Source organism: Lissotriton vulgaris, unplaced genomic scaffold, assembly GCF_964263255.1.
Source record: "Lissotriton vulgaris unplaced genomic scaffold, aLisVul1.2 SCAFFOLD_1049, whole genome shotgun sequence".
Lineage (NCBI taxonomy): Eukaryota > Metazoa > Chordata > Amphibia > Caudata > Salamandridae > Lissotriton > Lissotriton vulgaris.
Genome location: NW_028250089.1, coordinates 575,947 through 601,629, shown reverse-complemented (window position 1 = coordinate 601,629; position 25,683 = coordinate 575,947). Strand labels below are relative to the sequence as shown.

Below are 25,683 nucleotides of genomic sequence, written 5' to 3'. Positions count from 1 at the left end.
ACGCATCACGTGGTAGAGGTCGTGGTGCTCAGAACGACCGTTCTGATAACTCGTCAAATTCTAATAATTGTTTCGACCAACGTGGATCATCGCAAGGACGATCTGCGCAGTACAATGTAGACGATTATTACGTCGATCAGGGAACTGACGATAGTAATTACTAGGACAGCCAAAGACAAGGAGAGGGAGTGGTATCAGTTCCGGTTGATCAGAGAGGGCCTTACGTCGCAGTTGCTACATCGGGCGTCGTTGAGCCTTTTCTGTTGGACACTGGTGCAGCGAAAAGTTCTATCATGCATTCGAAACTCCCTGGCGCACCTTTGTCTGGCTTAACAAATGTTTCCGTTGGATTCTCTGGCGCCCCCGTTAGCAATCCAGTTTCGCGCCCTTTGCCCCTTAAAATTGGGCCACGTGAGCTCGAAGCTCCATTGATTTTGTCTACTGGTTGTGGCGAAAATCTTTTGGGTCTGGATTTGCTTAAACGCTTGTATGCGACTTTGTATTGTTCTCCTGCGGGTATAAAGCTTACGTTAGGAGAGAGGGTAGTCTCTCCCATGTACTTGTCCCTCGATAAGCTTCCACCGGAATTGAGTTCTCTTCCTGCATCTTTGTGGGCGACGGGTCCAAACGACGTGGGCCTACTTGATATCTCCCCTTATGTTGTTCAGTTGAAATCGAATGTGCGATTGCCACGTATTCCCCAATATCGTATCTCCCTGGATGGTGAACGAGCTTTGTTAGCGATCATCTATGATTTGATCGAGAAAGATGTCATTGAAGAAACTCGGGGAAACGTGTGCAATAGTCCTGTACTGCCCATTCTTAAACGTACTGATCCTACCAAACCGCCTGTTTATCGTTTTGTTATTGATTTACGGGAGGTGAATAAAATTGTGGTTCCTCAATTCCCTGTTGTGCCTGACATTACGGCGCTACTGACTCTGATTCCAGCTACGGCTTCATGGTTTTCGGTGATTGATTTGAAAAATGCGTTTTTCAGCATCCCGATTGCCGAAGAGAGCAGGGACCTTTTCGGTTTCTCTCTTGGTGGACGTAGCTTCCGGTTCAAACGCGCTCCTCAGGGCTACTGTGAAAGTCCATCGATTTACAGTCAAGCTTTGAAGGGTCAACTAGATGCGTTTAGGTTGCCGGTTGGTGCGGCTTTAATCCAATACGTCGACGACTTATTGGTGGCTGCTGATACTCAGGACATTTGCAAAATTGCTACAGTGTCGTTGCTGCAACATCTCTGTGAGTTAAATCACAAGGTGTCACCTTCTAAACTCCAATATTGTTGTCAAGAAGTAACCTATCTAGGTCACTTATTGTCAAAGGAGGGAAGGAGATTGACCCCAGAGAGAATTGCAGCGATTGCGCGCATGGCTGTGCCACAAACCCAAAGAGATGTGCGTGCCTTTCTAGGTATCACATCGTACTGCAGGCAGTGGATTCCTAATTTTTCATTGCTAGCGAAACCATTGGTGGCTCTTACGTGCAAGGATGTTTCGACTCCTTTACCATGGACGGAAGAATGTCAGAAACGTTTTTCTGAATTACGTGATTCATTGTGTTCGGCCCCTGTGTTAGGTACCCCTGATTACAGCAAGCCGTTCACGTTATATGTTCACGAGAGGGAAGGTTGTGCTTTAAGCGTCTTAACGCAACCTTTTGGTGGTAAGCAACGTCCATGTGCATATTTTTCCTCGACCTTAGACCCAGTAGCTAGAGCATTGCCGAGTTGTTTGAGAGCAACTGCGGCAGCTGCGGTCTCCATCCGACAATCAGCAGGATTGGTCATGGATAATATGCTTACGGTGATGGTTCCGCATGCAGTCGATACTCTTTTGAACCGTACGAAAACTCAGCACTTGACGAGTGCGAGGTTATCTGGGTACGAATTGACGCTCTTGGCAAGCCACATTCAGATAAAACGTTGTAATGTCCTAAATCCGGCAACTTTGTTACCAATTAGTGCAGAGTCAGATGTAGTAGCAGAACATGACTGCTACTTGCGTACAGAGGAGGAAACAAAAGGTCGTGTGGACCTTAAAAACACCCCATTGGAAGACCCGGATGGCACCCTGTATGTGGATGGGTCATGTTTTAAATTGCCGAATGGTGATGTGACTACTGCTTATGCTGTGGTGACATTGAATACTGTTGTTGAGACTGCGAGATTGAATCAGAATTCTGCCCAAGCTGCAGAGCTGATCGCTCTTACTAGAGCATGTGTATTAGCAAAAGGTAAACGTGTGAATGTGTACACCGATAGTCAGTATGCTTTCGGTGTAGCGCATAGTTTCGGACGATTGTGGCGAGAACGTGGTTTCTTGACGTCACATGGCACGAAAATACAGCATGGCCAGCTTGTGAACGATCTTTTGGATGCATTGACTTTGCCTGCTCAAGTTGCAATTGTTAAATGTAGTGCGCATCGTAAGGTGACGGATGATGTTGGTCGTGGTAATGCGTTTGCAGATGAGATTGCTAAGGAGACTGCCCGGAACCTTAGCACTCGAATGTATGTGACGAATTCGGTTAGGTGGCCTACAGAATCAAGTATGTGTGAGAATACTATAGAGAGTGTGAAAGCAATTCAGAATGAGGCCACCGACACTGAAAAGATGAAGTGGAAAGAAAGTACGGGAAGGTTGGATGTGAATGGTTGCTGGATTGATTTGTCAGATCAGAAAAGATGGATGTTGCCTGATGCGTATGTACTGGCCGTTGTGCAAATGGCACATGGGTTAGCACATATTAGCGCGAAAGGTATTTGCAAGTTGTTGGCTGATGTGTGGAAGAATGATGGAATTACTAAGTGTGCTGAACGTTTGGTGAAGAATTGTATGGTGTGTATAATGTACAATCCTGGCAAAGGAACCCCAACTCCCCCTGGCAGTTTTGCTCCTCCTTCGTATCCCTTTGAGGTGATCCAATTGGACTTTATCCATATGGAGCGATGCAATAACCTGAAATACGTTTTGGTTGTGGTTTGCGCATTCTCCCGATGGATCGAGGCCTATCCCCTCAAAGATAATACTGCTTTGTCTACTGCGAAAATCCTACTGAAGGAATACTTTCCTCGGTATGGAATGCCTAGAGTCGTGTGGTCAGATAACGGAAGTGAGTTTGTTGGAAGTGTGATGAGGAGTGTGTGTAAGGGCCTTGGAATTAATCAGAAATTCCATAGCGCCAATCATCCCCAGTCAGCTGGATTGGTTGAAGGGTACAATGGCACCCTTAAACTGAAATTAGCGAAGATCCAGGCTACGACTGGACTTTCGTGGCCTGACGCTTTGCCTCTAGCATTACTGTCAACTAGGGCGACTGTACACTCCCGAATAGGGCTTAGTCCCTATGAAATAGTGTTCGGCCGTCCTGCGAATGTGTGGGGGGTTCCTAGGCCAGGTATATTATGATGATCAGTATTGACAGGTACAATTATAGCTGAGGCCTGGGAATTATCCTGTGACAAGAGTTTAGGCAGTTTTAAGGGGTTCTGCCTATGATTGAAGGCCAAGGGAGAAGAGAATGAGGTTTGTTTTGGAATCTCCCTTGAGATGGGCGGTAGAGTGAGCTGCTTCAAGAGCTTCTGAATGTTAGGTATCGATTTTCAATACATCCTAAATAATGGGATATAATACCAAGGGCATGACCGCGTACACTCCCAAAAATAACAACTCTACTGTACCTACTCCAGCACTTCTAATCACAAAATACTTAATAACCTAACTCTTCTTCTACTGCACAGAACGCCATTGAACGATAAATGGCAATATATATACAATAATAAAAACCCACCAAACAAGGCCATTTACGAACAGCTTGAAGTCACACTGTTTGGCATGGCAGGGGGTGAGGAGTACTTATGAAAATGCATGTGGAACATCAGGTCCATAAATGAAAAACTTACTTCATGATGCTGTCATGATAAGCAACAATATCTGCTTCGGGGCAAAACTTAAGCACACTTTCTTTGGCAACCTGGAAAGAGAAACAAAAACAATTTTCATCTATAAACGTTGGAACACAACAAACAGGAGCCACCTATATTGTTACTCGTCCTAACACGACGGAAGAATTCAAAAGTTCTGTATTTATTTTTTATTTTGGGGTGGGGTGGGGGGGGGGGGGGGGGTAATATTCCTGTAGGGAAAAATTATTTGGAAGAAAAATACATTTTCTAAAAGCTGGGCATTTTGTACTGCACTGGGAAATCTGCGTCGAATTCTACGAAAGCCCTCTGCAAAATGAATGTTAGATTGAGCGCTAAACATGGGCTAATTAACATGAACAATGAAAATAATAACATTAAAGCAGCGCGTGGGCCACTGGATAGGCCTTGCGGTTGTTTGCCAGGAAGTGTTTTTTCTAGTTCACAAAAAAACCTCTGCGCTAAAACACAGAGGAAAAAAAGTTTAATGATTTTGTTTAGCAATATCGGGTTCTCGTTCCCCTTTCCACCCCCTACCTTCAGCAGCTAAAAATAAGACATGAAATGTGTTGGATTCATTTTAATCAAGTTTTAGAGATATTTTTAAGTTCTGATGTAAAATAATGAATATACTAATAACACAACTGCCCTGTTGTGCATCTACCTGGGCAATTCAGGCGTTCACAGATCGTATTTCAACAAAACATTTAGTAAGTAAACGGCAAAAGATTTCCGTTCATTTGAAAGTGTTTGAATCCCCAATAAACGCTAGAAATTCAACAATATTATGAGGAAACAAAGAGGTTCATAATTAATGATGTATACTATTCATTACCTCTGCTTTTGATCGGCCGACATGTTTCTTCTGAAATAAAAACTGACGGTTGAGGTTGCTGACGTCTATAGTGTCCAAATCAATCTAAGAGACAAAGTTGAATTAGAACAAGTCGAAATAGCACAATTCATCAAAGTTTCCTACCCACTGCTCTGTTCCCACATAAAACAGCAGCTTCAGTTTTGTAGAAGAGGATGTATGTGTAGCTCATGCATGGGGATAAAGTCACCCGTCAAAAAACACGAACTGCTATTATTGTATGTTGAGGTGCCAACCCTGCAGTGAAAACACTCTAAAACACTACCTTCGTCAAGATACTCCTGGGACATAGTTGTACTTCTCTCATTGATCACCAAAGAATTCAGTGAAGACTCGGCTTCAGGTTTATTGGCAGGAAGAAAACCGGTGTACATTAAGCCAGACACTGACGACTCATGCGTAATCCCAACCAACAGCCGTGCAGCACCCACATGTCACAAAGCCCTTCCTTTACATTCTCCATTCCACCCCCCCCCCCCCCCCCCCAGACATCGCGAGGATGAGAACAGTGCTTAACGTAACTTACAGTGTATAACACAATCCCTTCCTTTCAATTACTGTAAAACATAACACACATAATAGGCAACTATCAGACACGAGGAACAACTGCAAACACGGGGGTAGCACGCGAACCATAAAATGAAACACTGGGAACAACACGACCCACCCCCCCAAAACACTAGACCCCAAACTACCCACTCACAAAATCTCCTAGCCAACCAGGAGGTCTACGACACCTTCTTAACACCATTTGACTAACCACCACATCACAGACCTTCTCTGCAGCTGGATCTTCTATGACAATCCCCCGCCCTCCCCTCCAACTGCAGCAGATGAAAACTGCTGCCATATCTGTAGCAAAACCGTGTTGCGGTTTTACTCTGCGCAGAGAGAAAGTCTGCAGACCCAGTGGGCCTTTTATTTCGACTACTGTTAAACATTACACCCGAAACTCCTAGTTTCTCCCTAACTAGGGCCACAAACTCAGAATAACTATCCATCGATTACCTCATGGGTGCTTTTACCATCCAATCTTTGCATCTCCTTCAATGCATTTGTCGCTTCCTTCACCACTTTAGCTATCTTGATAGTGTTCTTTAATGTTGGATTACTGGCAGTTCAAAGATTCTCTTCCATTTTCCTATTGCTATCCTGAACAATAAGTTGGTCCCTAATAAGCTCCTTGGGCATGGGCAGATACTTGCACTTTATGGTCAACTCTCTCAGCCGGGCAACAAATTAATCCACAGATTCATTGAACTTCTGCGGCGGAGTGTAGAATTTGTGGCGTTGCAGGACAATGTTCAGTGTTTTGGCAAAACACTTATGAAAGCGTAAATTCGCTTCTTTATAAACATCCTCCATCACGTCACCATTTTCCTCATACACTTGTGGTAAGTAATTAAAGATATGTTTACATGCTGTGCCCAGACACCCAGTCAATAATGCTCTCTTCCTGTGGGGCGAAAAATGTGTTCCTCCTAGTGCCATCAAATCATTCTCAAATGTTTCCACCCAATCTTCCCATTCAATAGGTGGGTCACCTTGCTGAATTGAAAAACGATTATGGCACAGCCACAGACTGGCTCATGATGGACTTAACAGTGTAGAGGACAATGTTTTGACAGTCTAAGTATTCACATGCACAAAAGAAAGACAAATAAAAATGTTTAGTCTTTGTGCCCCAATACAAGACAGGTGCAGAAAAGAAGCACCGCTACATGGCAGCCCATATGAATTTTTCCCAGTCTTGAAACTCTATTGTCCCGTATTCTGTATGACTGTAGGTGGTTCCACTAAACGAGCAACAGAGGACGGCCATGACTTGAGGAGGCTGCACACTGCAGTAAGATAACATCCTCGCTGTAAACGCCTCTGATGTGTTGCTGGTGGCATGCCAGTAGCGTGCGCAAACTCACAGCGCTGGTGCTCCATGAGGCTCCTCGGTATACATGCGCACTGGCTCGTGCTAGCGCACCTGGAGCACTCACTCACAAAGAAATGCCCCAACGCAGGCCCGGTAGTGCACACCTTTAAAAAACTCTAATAGTCCAAATACAAATCACCCTTAAGTGATGATGGCTTGATGTCACTACAGCACAGCCACAAAAACACAACGAAAGCTGAAGGGGACCTACGGCACTTGTGGGGGCCGCAACACAAATTTTCTCTGCTGTATCGGAAAACACGGGTGTCTGGCTATCCCATCCTCGTCACCAACTGCTGTACTTATTTTCTGCCCACTGCTGTATTCTCGGATCACAAGTAACTTGATATCTTTCTGTCAACTGTGTCCTTGTACACACTTTACCTTTCTCTTTACCACATCTGCTTACAATCAACTTGTCTCAGCAGTCCTGTCTAGATCAGCAGAATACTCGCATTTGAAACTTTCCAGCTCATAAAGTCAAAAGGGGGATACCCGGTGACAATACTAGCTGTGTGCAAAACACAATTCCAATTAGGTGGCATCCTCTCTCAAAGGAGAGCTACTCTGAGGGCAGCCTGGAAGAAATGCTCATTCAACACCTACAAGACATTTTTTTTTATTTCAACCGTATGTAATTACCATCTCTGGCTACTGACACAGTCCATCAACACCGCAGAGCACCTGGGAAGTCCAGCTCCCATTTGAGACGAAAGATAAATATAGCCACCTTATCAAGTACATAGCACAGACATGCAGTCACGCTAAATACACTGAATTGCAATAGAGTTCTAAACCTAATGTAACCTTCCAAGAGAACTGCTCAATGGAAAGCGGATTGGTGTTCTATATCAGGGGTTCCATAAAGATCATATTGTGCATTATGGTCTTCTGAGTGAGTCATGTGAGACTTGCGGATTGCTCAGTAGAGCACCAAGTAGAGGACACAGCAGGCAGCCAGGACTCTGCTGTGGTTTGATTGAAGACCAACTGTTTGGTTTCACTGCAGACAGCATTTAGTTTGATGAGGCGTGTGCTAGAAAAGCATAAGTAGAGGCAATTGCAATAGTCAAGTTGAGAGGACCAGGGCCTTGATGAGGTGTCTAGCATTTATTGTGCACATCTGATGTTTCTGAACAGCTTGACTGGGTAGTTGGCCTAGTGACTGGATGATTTCAATGGCAATAGATGACCAATCACCAGCTACCACTTCAGGAATACCACCATGCAGGGAAGGCATATGGGCAAGATCTGTTTGACCAGCATTGACAATCTTAGCGCTGGAGCCCAAACAGAAAACCTGCATTTTAAAATGATGGCACTGAGTCAGGTAGGTATAGGCATTGGCATTGGATACAGAGTTAAGACAGCTATGAAGTACTATAAGGCCCGGTTATGCTCTTGGATAAACTAAACAATCATGCTTCAGACAGATGGCCAAAAGTTGTCTTGTTTTTAGTCATTCAGGGTTCTTGTGTTCATTGTAAACCCCCCCCCCCATCTCCATTTATTATGTGAAGTATAGAAATTAATGCATCAGAAGATTTCTGTACATGATGAAATTGTAATGCCCAATAAAACTAATTTGCCTTGTGAAGTTAGACTTGTTAAACACAATTGTAGCTTCAACGACCGTAAAAGTTACTTTTCGAATGTTGAAGGAAAACTAACAAATCAATCATGATGCTTCCATTACAAATGCCACTCTACACATTCTGCCAGTTACCGGCTGAAAGTATGTAGCAATGGCCAATGGGTCTACAAAATTACAGGTAGTCCAGCCTCATGCAGGAATCAGTCATCTAATAAAAACGAAAGTGCCCATCCGCAGAGTTACACTTCCTTTAGGAAGTAACTTTGTGAAACCCCAGTTAAATTACTGAAATGATGCATCCATAATGATGTCACGGTCTATTATGCTATGCCTTCAAACAGAGGGACAACTTGAAGTTGCCAAATAAACGAGTAAACATAGTTTAATCGTTTTTGTAAGAGATCAATCTTTTGTATATGGTCACCTCAGATTTTTCGCTGTTTTCTGGAAATTATTTTTGTTGGCTTTAGAACCTTGTGCATTTTACATCTGCAAGCCAAGAGTAAAGCTCACGTGCTTCATGTTTAAATTGACTTATTCCTGATTGACAAATGTAACTGCAGCATGTCCCTAGTATACAGTGTATAAAAGGCGCCCACGTCAGTTGTTGACTGCAGCTCTTAAGTCATGCCATTATTTTCCATTAGCAGTCCAAACAGAGCTACAGGCCCGTCTTGTGTAGCCACATGTTGCGGTGTAAAATCTGCAGTGCAATCGGTCAAAATAACTAATTTTGACAGAAAAAGGCCTCCTTTTTAAACATTAGTGTGTCATACCCATGTAGGTCTTGTACACCACAAGAAAGGGTGCACAGGCTTTAAAAGTGGGAGGAGTAAAACAAATTATATTACCATGTCCCTACAGTGACATGGTCCAAAAAGTCAGGAAAGATTTAAATACTAATACTGCTAACTCATTTAACCATTACCTTAGACTATACTCAGAGCGCAAGTGACCTCATTTACTCAGTTTGCAGTGGTTCCCCGGCTGCTGGACACATAGCGGGGTCACCACATTAATTGACCCATACGAGTCAGTACTCTTGAATCTAGCTCGGTGCATGTACTCCTTGTTGTCAACACACAACCGGATCCCAGCCTGAGACACATGGGTCCGGTATACATCGCTGCACTAATGTTACATCACGGAGGACATACCTAGACTTACACAACCGGGTCCCAGCCTGAGACACATGGGCCCGATGTAAATTTGCTGCACTGATGTTACATAACGGAGGCCATACCTAGACCTACATATACCAGGCACCCCCCATGGGGCATGTCCGCTTAGGATTAGATCCAACCGTCCAGGACATCACTGTTCCTTCCTGGATGCGTCATCCCGCCGGAGAAGGGACGTTAGCCCAATTGCTTCGCAACTCTTCCCCAGCCAACATCCCCAGCAGAATTGCATGATCATTGGGTGGTATAGTAGGCCCATAGTTCTACAATTCTACTGTCCCTTTTTTTTTTGTTATATCCAGCCTTATACTACAGAGGTCCTCAACCCGATGTACTACCCGCCGGGTACTGTTGTTGTGCTCACTCCTGACCAGATAGTTGAGTGAGGTGTCCCCATACTCCACGAGAGTGCTGCGGTTTATGCATTTTACCTGTATTTTCCCACAGGGGCATGCTCACCACCGTGCTCACTGAGGATCATACTCATTATTATGGTTTGTAACTCGCATGCTAGTGGCACCTTCAATAGCATGTCACACTGAGTGTACAAGGTCACCCACGATTGTTTGTGTTTTGAAACCTGTTGTGATTTGCTTCCTTTGTCTCCCAATTTAGGCACATACAGCGCAACACAGGTACACCATTGTTTTCACTTTACAGTCAGTAATGTATACCTGAAACATAGGAGAACATTTATTGTAGACAGTTTCCCTATATTGATTAATTTCTGACATAGGTCCTGATGAATCGCTAGTCATTGCACGTTTGCTAGAAACATGTCGACCAATTTATGCACATACTAGTCGAGACTCAAATAAGGGAACATAACATTCCATCGAGTACAGGCTAGTCTTTTCTTTTAATTGAAGCAGGGACCCCCAGAATAAACTTGATCCTGGTACTCCTAGCCTCATTTTAACTCACTTTAACGTCTACACCACCCTGGCCCCACACCCGCACTTCACCCAAATGGCTGTTGGATAGAAGATCTCCGCCAAAGAGCCCCTCTTTGAGGTGCCGCCCGTTGGGTATTGCACCGCCGACCCAACAAGGAGCATTACCTATGATGAAGCATGACACCTGCAAGGGTGTGTGAGGACATTAAATCCTACAAAATGGATGCCCAACTGTAGGACTCCTCTGAGACCCTACTACATCCAAACACCAGTGTGACCCTTACACTCACCACTATTAGTAACAGCCCAGTACCTTTTTGCTAACACAAGCTTAGTGTGCCCGAAGATTTTCATCATCTTGAAAATCCCCAAGCACATGGCATTCTGGACCAATTTGCAATAAGAAAGCCTAATCCTCACAACGCTTTCTGAACATGTGGAAGAACCCAAGACTACTGAACCCTTTGTATGTGGCCTGAGCGGAGCCCTGAAGAACTGAACTTGTTTTCCTTGAACCCATGACAAAGAAGTTGACTCCAGGGGCCAGTTGGCTGGCCTTCTCTGTCACCACAAGCACACAAAGAGGTCTTTTTCTGAAAGTGCCCAGCTGACCAGTGGCAACTAGAGTTGGGCTGGAGGTTCTTGTAGGCCTCTGCCTGATAATCAAAGTTTTTAAGTCCCAGGAGGTTCTGGGGGCTTTCGAAGTGTACTAGTGTAGTTGATTGAGACTTAGAAGAAATGTCTGTGTAGGTCTTAGGGTTTAGAAACTTTTGGACTTTCAGAGTATCACTGGGACTAGTCCACCGAGGGTGACCTCAAATCACACCTACATCCTGTATCACTGGGACTAGTCCACCGAGGGTTACCTCAAATCACACCTAGATCCTGGTCTACCCATTCCATAGACCATCACTGGCGCTTTGATCTTTTTGAAGCCATTTCTATTTAAAACTTCACAACTCTGGTTCCCCTTGATAGATTTTTGCCATTTGTTTATTAAATGTCACCGTATTCTTCTAATTTGGTTTTAGAAATTGTTGCGACAATGCTGAATTAGTTAACTGTGCGGCTGATATAGAACAGAGGTTCCTGAAAAAGGGCTATGAAAAAGGTACTAATCTTAAAGCTAGAAAGAGCTTTCCACCTGGCCTGGAGTGAAACACTGAAGACTAAGACAAGAGCTGAGGGCAGAATTATACCCCCCTGGTCACATTAATTACAATTTACTTCCCATGGTCATACAAAATATATGGCATACTTAAACGTCTTTGTTATCTTCTTACATCAGATGTCATATTGTAACTGCATACACTGAGCCATCCAAGTGTTACCTACCGCAAAGGCAAAACTATACGTAATATTCTTAGCCTAAGGCACCCCAAGATGCTGGAATTTGGGCAGACATGGTTACACAAACGTAAAGAAGGTTCATACAGATGTGAAAACTGCAGAATGAGCAGATCATCAATTCATGATATTTATGACTTTGAATATAATGGCTCAAGGAAGTATCACAGAGACACACACATTTGTGATTTATGCCATCATTTGTAAATGTGAAAAGGTCTATATAGGCAGTAATCAGATGTCTTAAAGATCGTATCTCGGAACACTTCAGGGCTCTGAAAAATTTGGATACCAGATATCCCATCGTTGTTCAATCCCTAGACTGTGGGGCACAAGGCAAACAGTTGACCTTTAAATGCCATGGTATTGAATCTGTGAAATTGGATGCTAGGGGTGGCAAACGAGAGTGTAAACTCAGACAAAGTGAAGCATGATGAATCCTAAGATTACGGGCTAGAGAAATGGGTTTTAACATCGATAATGAATTCCAGTACTTTTTAGGTACTTGGAAGTATGAGATTACTTTGCACTCCTTTACTATTACGGTTTCTTTGCCTGCTTAAATTTGTTCAACTGTTCTATTTTCACACTGTTATTGTTTGACCTTACCTATGATGTACTGATATTATGATTCGTTCTCTGATTTGATTTTGGATCACCGTAACTTAGGATATTGATGTATTAGTGAACTCTTCATTGCATAACTAGTTTGGTCCACCGTATTGAGTGATATTGTATTCTGTGTTCTCCTACCTGCCTGTACGTGTATCTCAACTTGGAGACTTTACTTTTGGTACCTATCTGGGCTGCTACTATGAAAGACTATGACTTATGAGCCCACTCTACTGTTTGGGAGACTCTTGGTGACCTGTAACTGAACTTTTGGTTCTACTATTGGACACATATTTATCATAGCCTGCTGGTTGACTTTTGATGTAATCTGACTCAATTCGGAGTCCCCCAAAATGGCACTCACGACGTCACTTAGATGTATGCATTCTTGTTTCTCATTGATATATTATGATCAGTCCTTCCCTTCCCTCAATTTCTATTTTTATGAACATTAAAGATAGTCTTAGAATTGTTAGAACCTACATACTCAGATGGCGCTCACAGCGTCCTATGGTGCGTGTAGTCTGTCCTTTTACTCTTTAGTTCACACTGTTGTACTCCGTGATCAGTCCTTCCTTTGCTTTTACTTTCAAAATATGGATATTTAAAGAGACTCTAAGAAGGCGCCTTTGCCAGACACCACGTTGTCTGAGGAGCACTCTCCTTTGTATCGGAGCCATATCAAGGTAATAGTAACTCAATAAAAGTTGCCTCCTCGTGGTATTATTAATTTGAGCTTGGGATGTTGTTTCATTTATGGTTCGCTGATTTTTGTAGGTACACAGGAACCTTTATTTAAATGGTTGTTTAGGTGCCTCGTTTTCGTAAATATACTTGCCCATAGTATGACATGTGACCTTTAAAATAGGCTTTTAACTTATTACGCCCGATTTAAGAAATTGTAGACCATATTATCGTTGTTTTTGCTATTAACTATTGCCGTAATTAGTGATGTTTATTCAATCCATAGATTTATGGTTATTACACATTCTTAGAATTTATGGTAATATGCAATATTACATTGCAGGATTTTGCCTGGAAGTTCTCTTAAGACATTACATTTTGAACATAAGCACCCAAGCCTATACTTGTTTTGCCAGACTATATACAAGATTTGGTTGGGAGTGTGATAATTCTAGATAGTTTGTTGGGTATGCGTACAGGTCGGTTGGGTCATTTTTTAGGTCTCGCCTTTTCCATTCTGAAGGAATGGAAAATGGAGAGAATTCAAGTGCTCAAAATACTCGTCAAACCAAGGGTTTTTTGGTGCGGTTTTCTTAGAGTTCACGTGGCCACAGGCACGCGCTTTTGGGCCATAAACTTTCACGGCCATCTGTTCCCCAGCTCCAGCACCTCCCCTCTCTCTCCCCGCAAACAGCCTTACTTGGATTTCTCCTCCCCCTCCCCAGACAGCTTCCCCCAGGCCGTGTTCCCTCCCACCTTTCCTCCTCTCTGTCCCTTCTTTCATTCACCTCCCCTCTCTCTCCCCGCACACAGCCTTACTTGGATTTCTCCTACCCCTCCCCAGCCAGCTTCCCCCAGGCCGTGTTCCCTCCCACCTTTCCTCCTCTCTGTCCCTTCCTTCATTCATCCCGTTTTCGCCGAGGGCTCGGGGACCGCACAAAAACGCAGCTTTCTTATTCTTCCGTCTTCGGTCTGATTCCTTATGGATTCTGTACATCTCCCTCTGAGTCCAGCTGCACTCGTGTGCAGGGAGACAGTGGACCGAGTGTAAGCGCAGCCTTTTTATTCCCGCCCTCTCTGTGTGATCTTATGGACTGTCCATAGTTTTAAAATCAAGCAGTCCTCCCCAGACAGCCCGTGGACTCTGCTATCACATTTCTTCGCCTTCCGTTCCCTTATTGATTCTTTATAGGTCTTCCTTGGATAGTAGGTGGGTACTACATCAACAAAGGCGTTTTATTCCTGTACCTTCGCTTTAACACCCTATGGATTCTGTACATCACCTTCTGAATCCTACAGTGTTGCTTAGATAGCACGTGGGTTCTACATAAACAGTCTTTTTATTCCTGCGCCACCGCTCTGACACCTTATTGATTCTATATATCGTCCTCAGAATCCCGTGGCCTTCCGCAGGTAGAATGTGCACCCTATATAAACACCGTCTTCTGAGTCCTGCGCCTCATTATATAGATTATGGATTCTATACCTAGCATTTTGAATCCTGCATTTTTCCTCAGCTAGCATCAGAACACGACCTTCGGATTACTGGGTCCTGCGTCTCTCATGGTATGAAGTCTGTACAGCGTGTGATCGACCACTGCTGCCTCTTGAACATCACGCAGATAAAATACAAATGTGACCTTTTGATCCTTGCAGCTTCCTCTGATGCCCGACACGGTCTACACAGAGCCATTCCAAACCCTATATTCTTCTGCGGGTAGTACCCGAGTGTATATAAACATAGTATTCTGGTGCCTGGTCACCCTACTAATTGCATATGGATTCTTTCTATACTTGGCCTTTTGAGTGCTCCAACCTCTCCCTTCAGAACGCTCTTGGTTCAATTCCTCAACCCTAACCTGTATGGTTGATGGATTCCATAAATCGCCTTTTTAATTCAACAATCTTCTATATATAATACGTTACTACGATATAAACACAGATGCAGGAATCGTGCAAAGGCCGCTTTGCGTTTGAAACAAGTGCACTTATCTACGACGCGTGAAAACTCTACCTTCGCCGCGTGGAACGCTTGTATTGTTTGAATGCCCCAAAACATGCCCACAAGATGTGTGGAGCCCTCACCTGGTCTTGCACCACCGAGTGTGCATCAACACGCCCCCAGCACTCGGCGCCAAAGCCCCAACAGAGAGGGGGGAGCTCGGCGTCTCTACCAGACTTGATCAGTCCACCGAATAGGATTCAGGCTCAAATCACCAGCAGAAAGCAGGCTTTCGCCAGGTGTTGAGGCATGTCGCAGACAGTGTGCGCCGCGCGGCCTTCCACCAGGCAGTGTCTGAACCATCCATCCTTTGATAGTAGCGAACCATGAGGCCTCAAGGTATGTGAATCAGCAACCCAAACAGAGCGAGCGAGCTATGCTTGATACTAACATGTGATATGTGCTCTATGCAGGCATCCGCATAATGTGTGAGGCATAGTTCTTTACCAAAATACAGTGTGCTTCACACATCCTTTCACCCAGTCGTAGGTGAGCTCAAGAATCCTACCAATACTAAGCATATGCACCATATAAACCCACGCCCCACGGGGCGTGAAGCACGATTCTTACCAACAAATAGTGTGTGCAGCAAGCAACCCACTGCCCCACGGGCGTGAAGCACGATTCTTACCAACACATAGTGTGTGCACCATGCAACCCACCACCGCTCAGACGTGAAGCACAATTCTTACCAACACAGTGTGTGCAGCATGCAACCCACTTTCCTACGGGTGTGAAGCACGATTCTTACCAACACATAGTGTGTGCACCATGCAACCCACTGCCCCAAGGGCGTGAAGCACGATTCTTACCAACAGATAGTGTGTGCACCATGCAACCCACCGCCCAAAAGGCATGAAGCACGATTCTTACCAAGACACAGTGTGTGCACAGCTATGGTAACACAAAACGTTTTTTTTTACTGCCCGTGAGAGCAGCCCTGGAAAAACATTCGAATTCGTTGACATTAAGGAAGATTCAGGTTAAGTTTGATTGTGTGATTGTTAATATCACGTAGCTTCCTTTTAAACAAATTGAAGCCCTGTGAGGCATTTGAATTAACCGTGCACTTCAGATGTTTGCTTTGGAGGATTTATTTACATTTCATTGCCGTTTTTTTTTGTTTTTTTACCCGGGCCCTCCTGCTGGCCTTCCACCTACATATCCCCTCAGTGTTTCGTGCTTTTGTAGAGGATTGCCACCAGCAGCATTTCTCCTCCCCTTGCCTCCGAGAGCTTCAAAGGGATCTGCTTCCCCGCCCACTGCTTCACACTTCAGGGCCTGGCGGCGGTGACTCGCATCAGGTCTGCAAAGCTACGGCCCGCTGCTGGGCAGTAAGGTTGCCTCCCCCCCAACCATGGGAAGTCCCTCCAGTGAAAGCGCAAAGGCATCTAGGGGGTCAGCCCCTGATTTTCAACACTGTTCTCTATCAAAACGCCAATACTTATTGTGGGTTTTATTAACCTGCCTTCAAAATATTTGTTTTGGTAAAAGTTTCCATAACAATTATGCTGAGATTTAGTTTGTTATGCAAACGACAGATATGAATTTCTGCCCTGTTTTCTGTGCCACAGTTTTTCTATTTTACCACTATTTTATCTACTTCGGACCATTGCCATTATAAATTACAATCACTTTTATTTAAGTATTAATTATTTTAAAAAATTAAAAGCCATTGTTATTTGTAATATCAATACATCTAAGTCACGTCAATACAAAACATGTGGCATTACAAATGCTAAAAGTGTCACATTTGCTAAAGTTAAAAGTATTGGCATTGTAAATCACAAAACAAATATAAAATGTCATTTACAAAACCAATAGCTCCAACTTTCCTACTGCGAGACCTATTGGCAACGCCAGTGCTTGTTTCTCCTGATAGTGAGCACTTTTGTTTTTTCTCTATTATTCCGGTCACCTACAGGTTATCTTCTTAAGAAGTTCTTCTCTGTGAATTTATCTGGTGGTGTCTCTAGTTGATCTTTTCTGATCCGTGGCTCTATTTTTCTCTCTCGCTCAATGGATATAAGACATGTGGCCCTCTGCTATTTGCTCCCAAACTCTCTGTAACTACTGAATATATGTAGGACTGTTGCTGTGACCATAGAGGCTATAATGTGTGCTTACTTGTTAAATTTCAGCCCTGAAGAAGTCTGTGGATACTTCCACGGAGACTACACACATGTTGGCTAGGAGTTATTTTGCTATTGGCCAGTGCCATTGGTTATGTACAGTTATGATGGTGGCCAGAAGTAACTACTTGGGAGTAAAGCCTTCCTGTCACTAAATCTTGCCCTTTTCACTTTTATTGGCCTTTACCACACTTTATCTTTTCCATTACTATTATCCCTTAACCTTTCGTTTTTTACTCGTATGCCTCCCAATTTGTTTTATCCAATGCTCTTGATGTCCTAATTTAATTACCCCACATTTTAGGTCTCACCTACAGCCAGCTTTTAGTTATTTGTTGCTGAAGAGACTTGTTGTGGACAATACCAATCCCTGCAGTGGTCTTTAAGTCAGCCTGTTTCTTACCACTGGTTGACTTTGTCAACTTAATTTGTTTGATTATTATTCAATGATCTTCCTACCTCCTCTTGTGTTGGTTTCCCTCTGGGGCACAGCTTTTTTACCATGCTGTTGAACTGATGCCTTGTATCCTTCCACTACTAACATTCTGGGGCTAATTTTTCTTAATCTTCGAGAACCCCATGGAAGTGCATATATTTGCTTGCTTTCTCAATTGAGTGCTGCTTCCTAACTCAAACAAACAGTTACCTCCATGCTCTCTCTATTGTTCCTTGTCCATTTACCAATAATTCCAAGCTTTGGCTGCCATGCAGAGAAGGAGCGTCCTCCGCTATGGGATCGGCAGATCCGGGGTTTTTTTTGCAAGGAAAAGGGACACGGATCACAGGTATCTGGTCAGTTGTGGAAGGTCATTCATTTGTTGATGTATGCTGGTTCTTCATTGTGCAGGGCTTTGTATGCACAAGTCACCATCTTGAAATGGCATCTCTTCTGGAAAGGGAGCCAGGGTAGCTTCTTGAGGTCTTGAGTCTGTCTGGAGGGGTCAAGAATGAGTCTTGCCGCTGTGTTTGGAGTTGTCTGTAGGTGCACAGTGATTCCTACATAAGGACTGGTGACAACGGCTTCAGCGACAGATCTTCTGGTGTCAATTGGGAGCCACATGAAGATCTTGCGAAGCATGCGCAAGGTGTGGAAGCAGACAGACAAGACTGTGTTTACATGTTTCTGCATGGATAACCTGCTATCCAGGATGATGCAGAGGTTGCAGCTGTGGGCTGTTGGGGCAGGGGGAAGGGCAGAGTTCAGCAGGCCACCAAGTGTTGTTCCATGGCGAGGTGTTGCTCCCAAAGATGAGGACTTCCGTCTTGTCCGAGTTGAGCTTGAGGTAGTAGTCTATCTAATAGGCGATGTTCATCATACATCTGTGGAAGTTGGTTCTGGTGGGGGAGGGGTCGTCTGACAGCGAGAAGATGACCTAGGTGTCATCAGTATAGGAGAGGATACTGAGTCTGTACGATCTGGCTATGTTAGTCGGGGGGTGGGGGGTATGTACGTGTTGAAGATGGTGGGGCAGAGGGACGACCCTAGTGGGAACCCGCAAATGATCTCCTTGGGTTCAGAAGTGAACGGTGGGAGACTAATTCCCTGTGTTATTTTGGCGAGGTATGAGGCGATCCATTTGAGGGTGCCTCCCTGGATTCTGATTTAGCAGTCTGTTGATCAAGATGGGGTGGGAGAAAGCGTTGAAGGCGTTGACAGGTGCAGGAGGATGAGGGCTGCTTTTTGCCATGGTTTAGGAGGAACCCGATATTGTCAGTGGCTGCTATCAGGTCTGTCTCTGTACTGGTGTTGGCTCGGAATCTTGTTTGAGAGGGGTCCAGGATGCTGCGGTGTTTCAAGTGTTTGGTGAGTTGCTGGTTGATTGCCTTTTCAAGAACCTTCGCCGGAAAGAGGAGCAGGGAGATGGGCCAGTAGTTCTTTTGATTTGCTGGGTCAGGGGATTGTTTCTTCAGGAAGGGCCTCTCTTCAGCATGTTTCCAGTACTCAGGAAAGGAAGCTGTGGTGATGAAGGTGTTCAGGGCATTCTTGAGCTTGTTGCCAATCATCCTGCTGTTGTGGTTGAAGACGTGGTGGTGACACGGGTGCCCCCAAGTGTGCAGAGTTCATGAGGGAGATTGTGCCTTGAGGAGTGAGACGGTCCAAATGTGTGAGTAGGTGTCCAGGGATGTGTGTGTGTGTGTGTCTGAGTAGGCTGATAAGGTAGCCGTTGAGGGGTGGGGTAAGAAGAGGGGTTTGAAGTTCTCGTATATGGCTGAGATGTTATCATGAAAAAAGTCTGCCTGGATGTCACACAGTTCTTGGGAGGGGTGATGCCATTCCCAGTACTTTCAGCCAATTACAAAATAATAGAGGAGTCTAAATCTGCAATTTGCCTGAAGAGTCAAGGGCTAGGCGATAATTTTCTAGGTCAGATCTATTGCCCTATGTAAATACGGCACCTACTTCACAGTTCAGGAGTAGAGAGTATACTTCAAAAACGTGGTTTATAAACAGACACAGGATCCAGCCAACCACATGGTCTCATTAGCTACTGGACAGCTAAATAAATCTGTTCAACGCAAAATTATTTAAATGTAGTCTCAGGTGACCCACATGTGTTACTTAACACATAACCTTCTATAAGTTATCAATGGGAAATTGCCAACAGGTGGAAACAGTACTATGTCAAAATTGCTTCAAATCTCATAAGTATATTTCAGATTTCTCTTCTGAAAAGTATTTTGTAATTTATAGGGAGTTTAATGTTTCTGTTCAGAAAGTGTGCGTTAGAAACTTGCACGAAGACATATCCCAGGGTTTGATCACTAATTAGCGACATACCAAAGTTTATGGTCACTACTTTTGTCAGAGATAGGAGGCATCTTGCTAGAATCCACCATACAACAAACCCAAGTTTTAAGAGTCAATCTCAATAACTAAGTAGTTTAAAATGTTGTTCAAACCTTTTCTACCAATCTTTATTATCAGTTGAATCAACTTTCCGAAACAAAAACATTAAACTCAATTGTCACACCTTTGTCACGCCACCTGAATTGTCTTTACAGTTAAATATAGTGCAATGGACACTAGGTAGGAAAAATGTAAGTCTAAACTCGGCCAAAACAGAAAATTGAACGTTTTTCCAAGCAAATCAGTAAAGTGAGAGATGTTGTTCGAAAGCCAGCAGTATTCTGCCTCGGCCAAACCACATCTGGAGAATAATTTACAGATGTTGTGATGGACTGCAGCTATAAGCGCAGCTGGGATAGAATTACAGACATGGATACCCATTGACGACATATTACCAGTCTCAGGAAAACAAAGTTACTTCTTGTACTTGTAACAATGAGTATTTGATGAATGTAATCAGGCCACTGTCATGGCTTCTGTGAACCAGCATCACAATATGTAAGTAATTAACATATTCCCAGAAAATCCCAGTTAACTTCGAAGCAACACAATAGTGGCTTCAATGTTTAGATAGTTCTAGCAGCTCAACAGCGCACATGCTGGTGCCAATAATCGACTCAAACACGGTCATAAGTCACATTCAATATGTAAAGTTTTATAATTTCAAGAATAGATACATAGTTACAAGTCCTGTAGAATTCCTGTGGTCTTGTTAGCAAGCGCTTGAGTTTGAATCAGAATCCCAAAAGACAAGTTGGGTAGGTATGAATGACAGACAATAACCGCCTAGTAAAAAAGTGAAGAAAATGGAGGAGAATCATGTTCTTCCTTTAGCCGCATTTAATCATGCATGCTTTTTATCGTTCATCCATAAGTCTCCACAGTGCATTTAGATTGCCTTATCCACTCCCGCCCGAAAATCATCATTAGGTTCAAGACTACACACACCACCCACAAACTCCTTTAGCCAACTTACCTCTTACTGACATTTGATAAAAGAAAACAAATCAAATAATTCCTCACATATAACAACTCCATCAGTTACTCATTTATGAAACGCCATAATTCCCAGGTTTCACCAAACCCTTACTTGTTGCACAAGGCCCAACTTTAAATCATATCCCTCCGCCCCCCTTCGCAGTCTCTCACTGACTGAACACAATATCAAGGACAGGAGCTCTTAAAGCAGCTCTGAAGAAATAAAATTATTGATCAATACTAGTTTTATGAGGGATTACTTTTCAATCTGGATTGTGAAAGGTATGCTTCTATAGCCCCTTGGTAGGCATCATGTGACATGTTGCATTTAGGAACCTTGTAAAGTACTCTGAAGACAGTTTCATGCAAGACCACAAAAATAAATAATTCAGAATACATGTGGACATCCAAATGAGGCTTTTAATTAACTCCAGCAGAGGCTGTATATAAGCATTCAATGATTCTCAAAATTCTATCACCACTTAAGACCACTCCAGGTTCCAGTCCCACTAAGTTTAAGGCCCATGTCACGGTTCGTCATTAGGCTTGTGTTGCTGTCCTACAGCTTCTCTCACATGAATGCCTTACTGATATGCAGGACAGCAGTCACGGACCTTCTTGAAGGGTTTGAGGAGAGGGGTGAGGTCAATATTGAGAATAAGACAAACTGCTGCGGGGTCAGCAAGTGAATCAAGCTCTATATACAATCATTCAGCTCGGAGTGGCAGGTGGCCAGCATCAGTGGTGAAAAACCAACCAAAGGTTTTGACAACAAAAAAACACAATTAACAGGAGAGCGAAATTCTAGATCGAGAAAAAACAGAACTTTGGATACCGTGAATAGGAGGGGGTACAATATCCAGTAGATCCGAAGCATCCAAAGAGGGCATAAAGCATGAAAAATAGGAAAAACTTGAGCGCAATTCCTCAAAGAGAAGGTTGGGAGCTACTGGTAGCTCTTCTGCTGCAGCTAAATAGCTCTCCTGTGTGCAGCTCAATATACTAAATAGAAACTTTTGCTTGGTTGAATATATATGTATTCAAAAATTTGAAGGAAAAAAAAAAGCTTGTACTCGAGACGAAAATTGTGTGCATTTTCAGAATCCATACGCTGATGTTTTGAGAAAAATGGCTGAAATTCCAAAATATATTTAAAGGTTGTTAGACCCGTCTGCTTCTGAGAGTCCCCTCACCACTATGATTTCTTTTGTTCCCCTGTACCTCCCAAAATTTGTCGCTTTTCTTTGTCTACCAGGACTTTTTATGTGCTGTTTCATGGGGCTAGATGTTCCTTGACGCCCAGTTGTTAACAAGGTTTTTGGCACCTATTTACAAGGTACCTGGCGAAACCTGTGACATTATAGACTGGGATTGGCAACCTGTATGAATTGCCTCAAAACGGTGGCCATCCTTTTTCCTCATGTGAGTGACTCCCCTTGGAGCCTCCATGAACCTTGACCTTTCAAGGTTTTGGCGCCCTTTTACTTGGCGCGCATTCCTGACAGGAATACCTTTATTTCCCTAAGGTACACAAAAAGGCTGCTCTAGAACCACAGTATGGTGGCTGTTAGGGTCCCAAATACATCTCAAAAGTGCCATGTCATTGGCCTAGCCAAAGAAGGTTCTAGAACCTACTGGCACAAGCCAGCACCTCAGGGCTATATAAGGTCCAGTCCCTGGCGGCCATTTTCGAAGAGATGAGATGATCTAGAAGAAGGAGATTCCAGACTTGACACCAGATTGACAGCTGCCCTGTTGACCCCTGAGGTGGCTGGTAGCGCGGGCAGTAGAGCAGCAAAGGTCATTGGCGTTGATCCTGACTGGCGTTCCAGTCAGCTGCGTGTGCGGTGACCTCGCGCCTACAGTGCCTGCCCAGCGAGTGCCTCATTACCCCCAAGAGACTGTGGCCGATTTCGTGTGCCTCCCCGCCCCCCCCCCCCCCCCCCCCCCCCGGTGGTGAATCACGATAGACTCGGGTCGCGAGGCGAGAGCAAGTTTGCCGCGATCGTCTTCTGTGCCCCCTTTGCGACAGCCGCCTCCGAGCCCACACAGGCGTAGAGTGCTTCCTGCGCAGTCTGAAGGTGAGGTGGTGCGCCGGGGCGGGGAAAGGCCGGCCTTCGTTGGGCGGGACTACTGTCTCTGCCCTCCCCAGTGAATCGGCAGCTGTAGCCGGGAACCATCCCTGTATGAGGAAGTTGGAGGGAGGTCCGTGGAGCCCCTGAGAACCCCGTCGCTGGCGTGAGAAGTGCTGAGCCCTGACTGAATCGCTTTCCGATTGCAGCCGATGTGAGGTGGGCCCGTTACTTCAGGTGGGGAGCGGCGTTGTAAAGGAACTGTGAACCGGCATCTATTTGACTGAGCGTGAAGATTGTGTGACCTCTCCGGCAGCCCCGTTCGTCAGTCTAAAGACTTTGAACTGGTGCCGCCTGTGTGCTAGCAGTGACAAAGCCCATAGGCGCGCTTAGACCCCACCGGCAAGCAGAGATCCAACCCGGTGGCAGCCGAGTGTAAATGAAGTGTTCACTGTGTTTCCTTGCCTTTTAGATACACGCGCATATCCCCCGAGTGATTCTTAAAGAGTCCCAACACTCCTTTTGTGCCCAGAGAAGCCTGTATTCATTATCAGTGAAATCGTCATAATCTGTAAGAGTTATCTTTCCAACCTGAAACGTATTGCAAGTGTAATGTTCCTGAAGTATTTAATTGGTGGCAGCGATACCAGAATAAACATGTGTTTGTTTATTTAAATGAACCAGTATTTATTCTGCTAAACAAAAGTGATATTTATTCTATTTATTGATGATATTTATTCCTGAGCTTATTTATTGTATTTATTCCAAAATCGAAACCCAGAAAATTGTGGCCAAAAGAAATGTATATGTGCTTTCCCAATTGATCCCTATTCACAACAGAGAATTTTTATATAAAGGAATCGTATTTTTCTACAGCAGTGGTGTGGTGTCCTTTTTGGTGGTTGTACAAGGAGATATTATTGGGTCAGAGCCGGCTTAACACGAAAGCCTTCACTTGCCTTGACACTTGAGCCAAGCTTCCCCCTTTGTGCTGGGCTTGCCCATCGCAGGTCCAACAAAGGTTATATTTCAATGATAAACTATGTTTCATTTTCGAAAACGTTGCTAACATTAGGACCTGGTTATGACTACGTATTAAACATGTAAAGGTATTGCACATTAACCAAGCTTTTTTTTGTGGCAACCGTGCCAGACAAACCGAGCTAATCTCTACTGGTAATCTTCTTTATGGTAGCCACTAATGTAAACTTTAGCAACCATGTAGTAACACCAAATAGGATTTAGATACATTTCCTTTAACCGCATCGCTGCTGCCGCGATTTTTGCGCTGTGCGGCTTTTTTCATTTTTCCGCGTTACATGACGAGCTCAGCTAGTCATCAGCACACACCACCCGTGGCTGATGACCATCAGCATCGAAGGGGTTAATGGATAACCCACAGATTACATCCAGCCGGATTTAAAGTTAAATCATAATGCCAGCACAACTGATACAGATAGAATACCCATATCCCGTTAGAATACTATCTATGACACATATAGAATACTAGAACTTCTAAAACTCTAACAATATAATTAATTAAATATAACTTACAATATAAACCTGTCTGATGCGGTCACTATCACAACACTAAAGCATGAGAAGCTCATGATCATTTTCATTGACCGTAAGTAGCTCTTATTATGGAAAAGGTTGCAGACCCCCTACACAAGAGGGAACGAAGTAAGGGCATCAGAGGACCTGGAAGATAATCTGTGCCACTGGATATACTTGGCGGTCTGATGAAAACAGAAATAATACAGGAGGCAAGTAAGAGAAAGACGGCAGAAGGGTGGACGCAGCACACTGTCATACTGAAATATAATTGAACTATGTAGACGGGGGTGGATAAAGCTCCTGGGTTATCCCATCTTAGATCACTACTACAGTAAAGCTCTTAGCTTTCACTATTATTAACAGCTTACATAGATGCCGCGTGCAGTTGCAGAACACCATCTTTCACTACTTCAACCATCCTGTATTCACCCTCCCATTTCACCCCAGGTCTCACCACTCGCACCGAGCTGAAGCCGCTCAGTACTAGATTCTTGAGCAGTTCGCATCCGATGCCCCCTGCTCCCACCACCAGCAACCGGGCTTCTCCCACAGCCTTTGCCAGGTCCGCTCTTACTGCTCCAACCAGCGCCATCAGAACACTGTGTGTGAGTGGAGAGGGGCGGGGTTTCACAAACAACCAATCACTCTGAAAACAACGAAGCGCGCGGTAAGAGAAAGGAAAGAGGACCAGAAAATAGAAAGGGCGGAGATTCCAAAAGTGACCAATCCGGCGAGAAGAAAGCGTGGTAGTTCCGAAATGTAGAACCGACGCACAGGGTTAAGCTTCAACGTTGACCAATGAAACTCCAGGGACCTGGTATGCGCAGGCGCACGATGCGGAGGAAGCTCACCTACTGAGAGAGCTGCTCTTCCGGAAGAAACGCCAATCAGAAACGTAAAGGGCGGAGTCTGTAGTACAATCCAATAAGCCAATAAGAATGTATATATAGGGACGCAGGCGCAAATGTGAAAACTCGGAAACATTCAGAGCCATGCTGTGCCTGTGCTGTGTATTGTTGGCGTGGAGTAGTGAGAAGTTTCCTAC

The 25,683-nt window shown here is 44.2% G+C and overlaps 1 protein-coding gene across 1 annotated transcript in view; it reads right to left on the bottom strand.

Annotated features, from left to right (window-relative positions):
• UBA2 (ubiquitin like modifier activating enzyme 2) overlaps window positions 1–25,404 on the bottom strand; it is a 190,649-nt gene extending 165,245 nt beyond the window's left edge. Inside the window, exons 1-3 of the mRNA XM_086950487.1 lie at window positions 25,093–25,404; window positions 4,770–4,853; window positions 3,914–3,984 (exon numbers count right to left, since the gene is read on the bottom strand). Coding sequence (XP_086806613.1) covers window positions 3,914–3,984; window positions 4,770–4,853; window positions 25,093–25,230 — 293 coding nt within the window. The 5' untranslated portion in view covers window positions 25,231–25,404. The remainder of the gene's footprint in view (window positions 1–3,913; window positions 3,985–4,769; window positions 4,854–25,092) is intronic.
• Window positions 25,405–25,683: the final 279 nt, after the last annotated feature.